At 35.2% G+C, this 12,161-nt stretch overlaps 1 protein-coding gene across 1 annotated transcript in view; it reads right to left on the reverse strand.

The window, feature by feature from the left end:
* LOC132034824 (G-type lectin S-receptor-like serine/threonine-protein kinase At4g27290) overlaps positions 1 to 677 on the reverse strand; it is a 934-nt gene extending 257 nt beyond the window's left edge. Inside the window, exon 1 of the mRNA XM_059425176.1 lies at positions 54 to 677. Within this exon, the coding sequence (XP_059281159.1) occupies positions 54 to 677 (624 nt within the window). The remainder of the gene's footprint in view (positions 1 to 53) is intronic.
* Between the last annotated feature and the right edge of the window lie 11,484 nt (positions 678 to 12,161).

The raw sequence follows: 12,161 nt of genomic DNA on the forward strand, positions 1-12,161 counted from the left end.
TTTAGGTATGCCCTCCATCGAAAGCCATTCCATGGTCCTGCACGGACTGATACTCTTGTGCCACGCTTGGTGAGGACCTGTGGATATCCAGTAGGATCAATGTTACGAGTGAATTCGCCTTGAGCTGGATCATTATAGGTCTTCCATGCTGAAAGGTAAATCTCATGGCCAGTTTTAAAATTCTTGCCAAGCTTCATATCAGGCAAGTGCGTATCAGTTGGAAAATGGAAGCTCTGCCAGAGGAAATTTTCTGGGTTGTCATCATTTGCATCTTTTACAACAAGATTACCAGAATCTAAAAGCACTGCAATTGGATTTTGGACTGATCTTGAGGTGTTAGTGGACCATATAGTTTCATTCTTGTCATTGAGAAGGGCAAGTATTCCCGGCTTGGTGACCTTCAAAGCAACTGAAGATGTACTCATGAGTGGTTTTTCTCTGTTGGCAACCCATACAACTGTCTGTACCGGAAGAATTTGCTTGTACCATATCCCAATATATCGCCTTGAGGAACCACTGGGGCTGAAAAATCCCATTTCAAATATTCCACCAGATGAAACAACAGTTTCACCATCTCTGATGGAGTGATTGGTAGTGATTACATCCGTTGTAGTAGAAATCTTGTGTATAGTAGAGTAGAAAGACAACAGAAGAAGTAGGAAGAAACTAGCTTCCATTATTGATGCCTTGGTGATGTGTAAGCATTTGATCACATATGTACTGACTATGATGGAGACTTTGAGACCCAAATTTCAGTGACGGATTCAGGATTTTCACTCAGGATATTCGGAAAAATAATTGAACCTAAATATACACTGTAATATATGTTTAGGGTGTTCAAAAGTTAATATATATACATAAACACATAAAATTTACCCTAAATATATACTGTAATTTTTTATCCAAGATGTTCGGGTGAACACCCTGGGCTCTTGGTACATCCGCCCTGCCAAATTCCACGTATATGCTGTTTGCAGTGTGGAACTTACGAGTTTGAATATTCACAGGCTCTTAAGAAATAAGGATGGAGTTTTCATTATTTTTAAAAAAAGCAGCCTCTGGATGAAAAAAAAAAAGCAGCCTCTGACCACGGCACTGTACTAGTGGTGACTGCTATTTCTAACATTTGATTAGTAAAACAAATGGACCATTTCGGAAGGAAACAAGATGGAAATTTCAGAAATCTTTATGTTAATATGATGTCATTTTCTGCCTAATATATTTGTATCAGGAGGCTATGTCCATTCCAAAATGACCTGACTTTTGAGGAGGATACAAACAAAAGTGACAGAAGTGTCTAGTTATTTGATTTGAATTTTTGTCCCAAAGTTTTCCACACCAAACTTGTCGAAAATTGACACGTACACTTTATTCAAGAATGTATGTATCACAATGTGTGAAAAGTATTATTCGCCTGGGTGAGGCACAACTATTGTTAGTTGTGTGAGGGAGTTATTTATTTGGGTTTATTATACGGGACCCACCACATCAGCTCACCCACCCACTCCCATTCCCCTGTTTTTCTCTAAACTCGTTTCCCTTGCTCTCTGTTTTTTCCCCTTTCATTACTCCGTAGTATTTTTACGTTTTTTTTTTTTTCACATATTTTTTTTTATCAAACTTTTAAACCAATTTTATTATATGGAGACCATAATTCGTTAAGATATTTTTGAGTAAAATCTCATAGATGGTCCTCTAACTTTGAGTTAATTATACAAAAATATTTTATTTTTATGATATAAAAGGTCATTCAATTTTAAATTTATCACAACACTTTTTCTAATTTTTTCACTTAAAAAACATTCAATTTTAAAGTTTACCACCCAATTATTTTTCTATTTTTTGTCACATAAAAGTCATTCAATATTGGTCAAGTTAACTAAAAAGCAAATTTCACCTGAATTTTAATATTTTGCATGAAAAAAATTACACGGCGCTCCAAAATATGTTGTTACATTTGGGATAAATTTGAAACCAGCCACAATAATTTGCTTCATAACACTAAGTTAGTTGTGGTATACGGTATTACATTCGCTTTCCTTATTTTGATTTCTTTGTAACAATTCTATCTCATTATCAGTAATGTTAAGAAAATATGATTTGACTAATTTTCCCTTGTTAATATACCCATTTGTATAGTAAATTTCATAAACACCTTTTTTTTTTAAAAAAAAAGAGAAAAATAAATCTCGCTGGTTAAAGGGAAAAGGGAATATGGCTACTCTGAGATAACATAATTAATCTTGGACTGGTGAATTATGGAGATAGTTTTCAACTAGTGTCTCGATTACAACTTCACTAGCTGGGTCGTAGCACGAAGCACGAGTTTAGATTGGTGAAGGGTAATTTTGATACCCCAATAAACCTTTATAACAGTCGGCCGGGGATACAACTAATTTAATCTGGGTATGTATGTTTGTATATGTATTATATCTAATCTGCCAGTTTTTAGGAAGAATTAACTAAAGGTGACTTTTAGTTATGAAATTAGTATAGGTGACTTGTGGGGACCATTTCATCTCAAAACCCATTTAAATTTGGGAAAGACAATTGAGGTTCAAAGTGTATTTTTTAAAACTTCTTAATCTTTTATAAAATACAAAAAGATCCCAAGTTAATCCAAAAAACCCACTAGCCCCCTTCTCATCCTCCCACCCTCCCCCGACCCCCACACCCCACCCCCCAATTTTTTTTTAAAAAAGTTTTTATATTTTTTATTTGCTTTGTCACCAGTCCCCCTCCCTCCCCCACCCCTCGCCCACCCCACACCCCACCCCCCCAATTTTTTTTTTTTTTAAAGTTTTGATATTTTTTATTTGCTTTTTCACTAGCTCCCCTCCTCCTCCCACCCCTCCCCCCGCCCCCACCAAATTTTTTTTAAAGTTTTAATTTTTTTTATTTGCTTTTTTCACAGCCCCCCCGCCCGCCCCGCCCCTTCGCCCCGAATTTTTTTTTTTTAAAAAAATTCTAATTTTTTTATTTGCTTTTTCACCCCACTCCCTCCTCCCCCCGCCCCCACCCCCCACCCCCCAATTTTTTTTTTTTTTAATTTTGATTTTCTTTATTTATTTTTTCACCCTCCCCCCCTCAAAAAAAAAATTAAAAAAAAAAATTGATTTTTTTTTTACCAGCCCCCACCCCTCGCCCACCAAATTTTTAATTTTTTTTTTATTTTCTTTATTTATTTTTCACCCCCTTTCTCCTCCTGCCAACCCCCCCCCCCCCCCCCCCCCCCCCCCCCCCCCGTCCCCCCGCCCCAAAAAAATTTTTTGAAAAGTTTTTCTTTTTGTTTTTTGGCACCCCCAACCCTTCCAAAAAAGGAAGTTTTTCAAAAAAATTATTTTTTTTGCACCACTCTCCCCCTCCTCCCTAAAAATAAATGATTTTTCTTGAAAAGAAGTTTTGAATTTTTTTTTTTTTTTTGGTTTCTTACTTCCCCACCCATCCGAAAAATTAATTTTGTTTTTTTATTTCTTAAAAAATAAATCCCCCCCCCACCCCACTCCAAAAAAAAATCTTGAAAGAAAGTTTTGAATTTTTTTTTTTTTTTTTTTTTTGGGTTTAGGAAAAATTTGGATAAAATCAGCTTGTTGTCGTGTGTTTGTAGTGAAATAGAAGGTTTTTCCGTTGTTGTCCGGTATGGTTCGGGGTTTAGGAAAAGATATCCAACATATGATTTTTTTTGTTCTTGTCCTTGTATTTATCTCGTTTCTTGTCTATAGAAGATATCCAATCGATTTGTAGTTGTTGCAACAAGCTTCTACACTTGTGGCAACAAGTAGACAATCTGTTGCAACAACTACAAAATGTTGGACATAGCTTCAGCTATTTGGTTCCTGTTTGTAGAAAATATCCAATATTTTTAGTTGTTGCAACAAGTTCTACACTTGTTGTAACAAGTAGACAATCTGTTGCAACAACTACTAACTGGACATAGCTTGAGCTTATTTATTTTATCGCTTGTAGAAGATATCCAATGCATTTGTAGTTGTTGGAACAAGCTCTACACTTGTTGCAACAAGTAGACAATCTGTTGCAACAACTACAAATCTGTTGGACATAGCTTCAGTTATTTGGTTCTGTTTGTAGAAGATATCCAACAGATTTGTAGTTGTTGCAACAAGTTCTACACTTATTGCAACAAGTAGACAATCTGTTGCAACAACTACAAATCTGTTGGACATAGCTTCAGTTATTTGGTTTTGTTTGTAGAAAATATCCAACAGATTTTTAGTTGTTGCAACTAGGGTTGTTCACGGTTTTGGTTAAAACCAAAACCAAACCGAAAATTTAACTAAACCAAATAAGAAAAACAGTACATTTGGTTTGGTTTGGTTTTAAATTTTAAAAACCGATAATATTTTAGTTTGGTTATGGTTCTATTAAAAAGTAACCGAATAAATAACCCGAACCAAACCAATAAATTATATACATAAATTTTATAATTATTTATATGTATAAGTATAATAGTAGTTTTTCATAAATAATTATAAATATTTTGTCCTTTATGTTATTTGTGAATGATGTTTATGAACTTATTTATTTTGATTAGTTGTGGTATTTGGAGCCAAGGTGGCTGTTGAACAATTTCTGTTTATGAACTTATTTATTTTGCTTACTAATTATTGCAATAGATGCATATAGTAGAATTGTTTGGTTGCTTAGTTGCTTAGTTGTTACAACAAATTACTCACCTTGTTGGAAAAAAATCAAAAAAATTGCTTAAATTATTGTAAAAATTAAAAAATATGTCGCATGAGATGAGTTAATTGTTGCAACAGATCATACACTTGTTGAAGAAGTTGCAACAAGTTACTAACTGTTCAACGACATGGATCAATTGTTTAAGCAAGTTGACTAATTGTTGCAACAGATTAATCACCTTGTTTGAATTATTCAAGTGTTAGTATCTCATATGTTGCAACAACTTACTCATATGTTGCGTAGGTATCTCATATGTTGCAACAACTTACTCATATGTTGCGCAGTTAGGTATCTTATATGTTGCAACAACTCCTCCATTATTGCAACATATTCACGATATTGCTAATACTGCTTAAACAAGTTACTAATACTGTTTAGACAAATTGCCTAAATGATTGCAACAGATCATACAATTGTTGAAGAAGTTGCAACAAATTACTAACTGTTTCAACAAGTTACTAATCCGTTCGCAACAAGTAACTAATCTGTTTAAACAAGTTATTAATTTGTTGCAACATAGTACAATTGTGGAAGCAGTTGCAAACAAATTACTAATCTGCTTCAACAAGTTACTAATCTGTTCCAACAAATAACTGATTTGTTTAAACAAGTTACTAATCTGTTGCAATAGATCATACAGTTGTGGAAGAAGTTGCAACAAATTACTAATGATTTTAGTAGATATATATATATATATATATATTGATCACTAAATATGGTTGATTTCCACTGTTTATCACTAAATATGGGTGAATCAAGTAGTTCACACCAATTCACTCCAATGATTACTCCATTTAGTGCGTATTGGACTTAGTTGATCATCTATCCTGACCCAAAACACCATCAAATTACTTAAGTATATATATTGATCAATAAATATGGTTGATTTTCATTGTTTATCACTAAATATGGGTGAATCAAGTAGTTCATATCAATTCACTCCCATGATCACTCCGTTTAATGCGTATTGGACTTAGTTGATAATCTATCCTGACCCAAAACACCATCGAATTGCTTAAGTATATATATTGATCAATAAATATGGTTGATTTCCATTGTTTATCACCAAATATGGGTGAATCAAGTAGTTCCCATCAATTCACTCCCATGATCACTCCGTTTAGTGCGTATTGGACTTAGTTGATCATCTATCCCGACCGAAACACCATCAAATTGCTTAAGTATATATATTGATCAATCAATATGGTTGATTTCCATTGTTTATCACTAAATATGGGTGAATCAAGTAGTTCCCATCAATTCACTCCCATGATCACTCCGTTTATCGCGTACTGGACTTAGTTGATCATCTATCCTGACCCAAAACACTATCACATTGCTTAAGTATATATATTGATCAATAAATATGGTTGATCTCCATTGTTTATCACTAAATATGGTTGATTTCTATTATTTATCACTAAATATGGCTGATTCCCTTTATTGATCACTAAATATGGGTGAACCAAGTAGTATCATTAACAAGTGTAGTATGCATTGTCAAAGAAGTGTAGTATCTATTGGAACAACTGTAGTATCCTTTGTAACAACTGTGGTATATGTTGCAGCAAAGAATCGTAATATCTATTCTAAGAATACACTTAGAATTGCCCATCTAATCCATTAAGGATGTTAGTGTGTATATATATATATATTCATCACTAAATATCGTTGATTTCATTTGTTTAACACTAAATATGGGTGAATCAAGTAGTTCACATCAATTCACTCTAATAATCACTCGTTTTAGTGCATACTGACTTAGTAGATCATCTTTCCTGACTCAAAATACTATCAAATTGATTAAGTATTATATATTGATTACTAAATATCATTGATTTCATTTATTTATCACTAAATATGAGTGAATCAAATAGTTCACATCAATTCACTATAATAATCACTCGATTTAGTGCATACTAACTTAGTAGATCATCTTTCCTGACTCAAAATACTATCAAATTGATTAAGTATTATATATTGATCACTAAATATCGTTGATTTCATTTGCTTATCACTAAATATGGGTGAATCAAGTAGTTCACATCAATTCACCGTAATGATCATTGGATTTAGTGCATATTCACTCAAATTACCATCAAATTGATTAAGTATTATATATTGATCACTACTTATCATTGATTTTCTTTGTTTATCACTAAATGTCATTGATTCCCTTTGTTGATCACTAAATATGGGTGAATCAAGTAGTATCCGTTGCAACAACTGTAATATCTGTTGCAACAAGTGTAGTATCTGTTAACAAGTGTAGTATCCATTGCGGAAAAGACGTAGTTGTTGAACAAGTCCTTACTCTTGTTGGATAAAACACAACAAGTTACCAACTTTACGCAACAAGTCACTCCACTTGTTGGAAAAACCCCAACATGTAACTTAATTAACGCAACAAGGCTGTCATTACTTGTTGCAACAGATTGCTTATTGAAATCTTTTAGCAAGTTGAATAAAACACAAGTTACTAGTTGTTACAACAAGTCCCGTTACTTGTTGGATAAAACCCAACAAGTTACTGAGTTGTTGCAGTAACAGATTAATTCTTGCCGAAAACTGTCAAAGAATTTATTAACAACACACACATTTGTGATTTGAACACGATTAACATATCATATAAACCAAGTTCACAAGCACCAAGAACAAAATTAACATTCTAAAAAAGAATAACATTAAAATGTCATAAAGTTCCAACAAATAACATTATTACAACACAAAGGTAATTAACAACTATGGAGCATTTTGGCTTGGACAACAACTACAAATCTGTTGGATATTTTCTTCAAAATGTAACCAAATAATCAAGCTTTATATCCAACAGATTTGTAGTTGTTGTATGATTATCTACTTGTTGCCACAAGTGTAGAACTTGTTGCAACAACTATAAATCTGTTGGATATCTTCTATAAACATAACAGATTTAATACCGACAAGAACGGAAAAAAACATCTATTGGATATCTTTTCCTAAACCCCGAACCATACCAAGACAACAACGAAAAATCATCTATTTCACTACAAACACACTACAACAACAACACAATTTTATCCAAACTTTTCCTAAACCCAAAAAAAAAAATCAAAACTTATTTTCAATATTCTTTTTGAGTGGTGAAGGGGTGGTGCAAAAAAAAAAAATACTTTTCAAAACTTTTTAAAAAAAAACAATTTTGGAGGGGTAGTGAGGGGTGGTAGGAGGAGGGGGGTGAAAAAAAATATCAATTTTTTTTAATAGTTTTGGGGGGGGGGGGGGGGGGAAGTAGGAGGAGACCGGTAAGAAAAAATTAAAAAAATTTAAATTTTTTTTTGGGGGGTGGGGGAGAGAGTTGCGAGGAGGAGGAGGAGGGGGGGTGAAAAAATAAATATATAAAATCAAAAAAAAAAAAATTAGGGTGGGGGTGGGGGTGGGGGATGAGGGGGTGGGGGGTGGGGGAGGGGTTGCGAGGAGGAGGGAGGAGGGGGTGAAAAAATAAATAAAGAAAATTAAAAAAATTAATTATTTTTTTTTTGGGTGGGGGGTGGGGGGGGGTTAGGCGGTTGGGAGGAGGAGGGGGTGAAACAAAAATAAAGAAAATAAAAAAAAAATTGGTTGGCGTGGGGGGGGGGGGGGGGGGGGGGGGGGGGGAGGGTGGCGAGGGAGGAGGAGGGGGGTGAAAAAACAAATAAAGAAAATTAGAAAAAAAATTAATTTTTACTGGGGGGGGGGGGGGGGTGGGGGGTTGGGAGGAGGAAAGGGGTGAAAAAAATAAAAAAAAAATAAAAAAAAATTTGGGCGGGGTGGGGTGGGGGCGGGGGCGAGGGGGGGGTGGGGGCATGGGGTCGGGGGCGGGGTACGGCGAGGGTGGGTCAAAGTGTTAAAAATAAAACTTGAGTGCAAGTGTTAAAAATAAAGTTGAGGGTTAAAAGTGTCAAAATAAAAACTTTTGGGCAACTTTCAAAACCCCTTAATCACTAATAGAAAATTATCACCTCTCTAATAATTAAAACTTGAGTCACCTATACTAAAATTAAAAACTAAAGAGTGACTAATAATTAAATGCCCCCAGTTTTTATGCACCTTAACTAAAGTCACGTGGTACTGCTTCTTCCAACCAGCACAGGCACCGAATAAGTCAGTTATCCAAGGGTTGGATATAGGCGAAGAAATCACCTAGTATTTTTACCTTCGCTAGAATTTGAACTTGAGACTTTATGATTTTCTATCTGATTCAATGACCACTAGGTCATGCATTTGGGTGCTTAATAAAAATGGATAATGTGTCCGCCCGTTTACCCTTCTCCAATTAAAGACCTGGCATTTGTTTGCAGTAATTTTCGAGATATAAGAAACATATCTAAATTACATTTCATCCATAAGTAGATAACATCTACAAGTAGAAAAATTCATGTTGATGTTTTATTTCAAAAACTACTGTACTTCTCAGGAATCAAAGTTCCAATATATTTTTCCTATTCATGTGCACACCAGTCAAAATAGTCATCTTTCAAACTCTACTGAGGATCTAACGATGTCATTGTGACTTCATTTTTTGAACTGGCTCTTTGCAATCCTGATTTTGCTTCATCAAATGCGTTTCGTTCTGTGAAAACCCTGGTTCTTTCGCTTTTGGCTATAGGATCTCATTATTCCAACATCAGAACCACAGAAGACATGCTTGGTCTATCATCTAGACGTCGTTGCACACATAATAAACCCACTTGGATTGATCTTAAAGCTTGAGAAATATCGTAAGAATCAGCTAGCTACTCATCAATTAGTTCCATGGGCCTATCATCTTTGTAAAGCTTCCATGCCTGTTTAAGTTTAGATCATATAGATCATGACAAATTCCATTTGTTCTTGAGAAAAAAAAAATGAGTTATGTGTGCAATACATATTATACAGTGTTTACATGACCAAGAAGGTTAAGGTTGTCATCTTGATGGACAAATCCTCTATTTCGCTTGCAACTCACAATCTAACACCAAGATGCCAAAGCTAAACACATCTGATTTTACCGAGAAAATCCCATCTAGTACATATTCTGGGCACATATAGCCCTTGTGCCAACAAAAACAACGCCAAGAGAATAAAGGAAGTGAGATGCCATATAAAGAGTACTTTGTATGATATTAGAGATTCTTACTACGTCCCAACCACATGGCGCATTTTTGCTCCCATCTCATTTCTAGCAACACTTCTGGCCATGCCAAAGTCTGATAATTTTGGATTCGTTTCTATATCTAGCAACACATTGCTTGCTTTAAGGTCTCATGGATAATTCATAGTCAAGAATCTTGATGGAGATACAATAGGCCACAAGCAATGCCGTTTATAATGTGGAAACGCTTTGGCCAATCAAGTAATTTGTTATTTGTTTGGTCTACAAAATAAGCTTTATGATTAGTTGTTTCCGTGAAGGTGCTTTTGCCTTGGGCATAAATGTGCATGTTTTGGCTTATAGGACAAAGCAATATTACTAATTTTAGCTTGTGTGGTAGGTAAGAAATCCAAACCAAATATGTGCGAATTCAGGCTTTTGTTAGGCATGTATTCATTGATCAACATCTTTTCTTCCCCTGTGCATGCAACAACCCATAAGCCTCACAAAAATTTCGATCTTTGAAGCTTGGAAATATAGATAACTTCGTTCTTGAATTCATCAAGTCATGCATGGAAATCTTGAGAACCTCTTTACGACAATTTCCTGTCCTCTTCCCGGTATCCACATATGACATAATCCAAAATTAAAACGGTATACCCAATCAATCTTATACTTCTTGGCTTGTTTAGTCAAAAGCACCCAAGTTAAGGTGACCAAATTTAATGCAGCTCAAACACCAACACCGTAATCATGTCAGATCGACACAGGTGCGGCGGGATTTTGAATGATGTGAGCAACATCTCAAATTTACAATTTATACTTTGTAAACATGTCCAAATCCACTCTCTCCGATCTTGCTATAGATTGAAAAGTTATTTGTGACTCTTGTCATTGTCAACAATTGGAACACTGGCAACTCAAAATCTTCTTCGAGTTTTAGTTGATTTTGCCTTTTCCATATGTAAAACAACAGAATCAGGCCTAGCAGAATCATTGCCATCAACAATGAGAAACTCACCGTGAGTATCTGTGCCTTCTTTCTATTCAAACCTGTCTCAGTTACTACAAACCAATGCTTTTTATCAGCCACCGCAAATCGAGATAAGACGCTAATTTTTGCGAGAATACGATCTCAAACGTTGAAAAACTAAGTTTAAAATTCATCATTGGAAATTTTTGAACATTAGTTCGTACCTAGCTCCGAAGAATCCATCACGATATAAATGTCATGGCCCCTTCCAAAACGATTTTCGATATCAATCAACTCCCAAAGAAACAAAACAAGCTGACTTTGTCTCCATTGCTTATGTCTAGACTTGAATAAGTGTGCGAAAGGGCCCGAGCATCTTGCCTGGCACACTGCCCCCTTAACTGAGTGTCATGGTCCTATCATCACCGAGAGTACTTAGTATCCGCAACTTGATTCGAAATATTTTAGAAATGCATGTTCCTTGTTAATCGAGAGGTGTCTTAAACACACCCTTCCGACGATCATTTTCCCGTTGTTGTGGATATTTAGCCGCAAACTTATCCAAACATCCACAAAGGGAATTGTTATCTATGTCACATGACTCAATGCACCGCATAAGCTATATGTATCACAAGTATCTGAAGGTAAATTGAGGTAAATATGCCAACTCTTGGTCCGATCCACCCATGTTAAGCATTGTATATCACCATTGCTATTTAGGACTATTCTTGTTAACCAGTTGTTAATGCGAAAAAAAAGAAAAGAAAGTATAGTAAACCTTCTCCTTGTTAAAAACAACTCTTATTGTACTGGAGTTGTGTAGTTTTAGTAGTCGTGCGCGTGCCCAACTCCAATTTTAAACCATTCCATGATCCTGAGCGGTGATACACTCTGTGCTACATTTGAGGAGGATTTTGTGGGTATCCACTTAGGATCAACGTGAAAAGTGAATTCCCCTGGAGTTGGATCATTATCGTTTCAAACACACCACAAATTTATAAGATATATGATACAAGAAAAGTATATACATAAATAAAAAATGTAAATCTCAAGCAATAAACCCAAATTTAAGTAAATCTTAAACGAGCTAGTATTAGGCTAAGTTGGAGATCTTTTTTTTTTTGCGGATTGTCCTTCATTTGGGGTGGTCTTTAATTTTTTGCCATGAGTGCTATTTAAGTTTTACCCTTCGCCTAATATCCCCCGGGGTTGTGGGTTTGAGCCCAAATTTCCGGTAAAAAAAAAAAATCGCAAGAAAGAATTTCCCCCGGCGATTTTACAAATACGTCCATGCAAATATGCTTCGGCGAAACGAGCGCCATTTTACAGAAAAATTAAAGACCACCCCCAATCCTGTTATTGCCTGTTGTAAATCACTTTAAAATAAATTAA

This window comes from Lycium ferocissimum, chromosome 10, assembly GCF_029784015.1.
Source record: "Lycium ferocissimum isolate CSIRO_LF1 chromosome 10, AGI_CSIRO_Lferr_CH_V1, whole genome shotgun sequence".
In the NCBI taxonomy this organism is placed as follows: Eukaryota; Viridiplantae; Streptophyta; class Magnoliopsida; order Solanales; family Solanaceae; genus Lycium; species Lycium ferocissimum.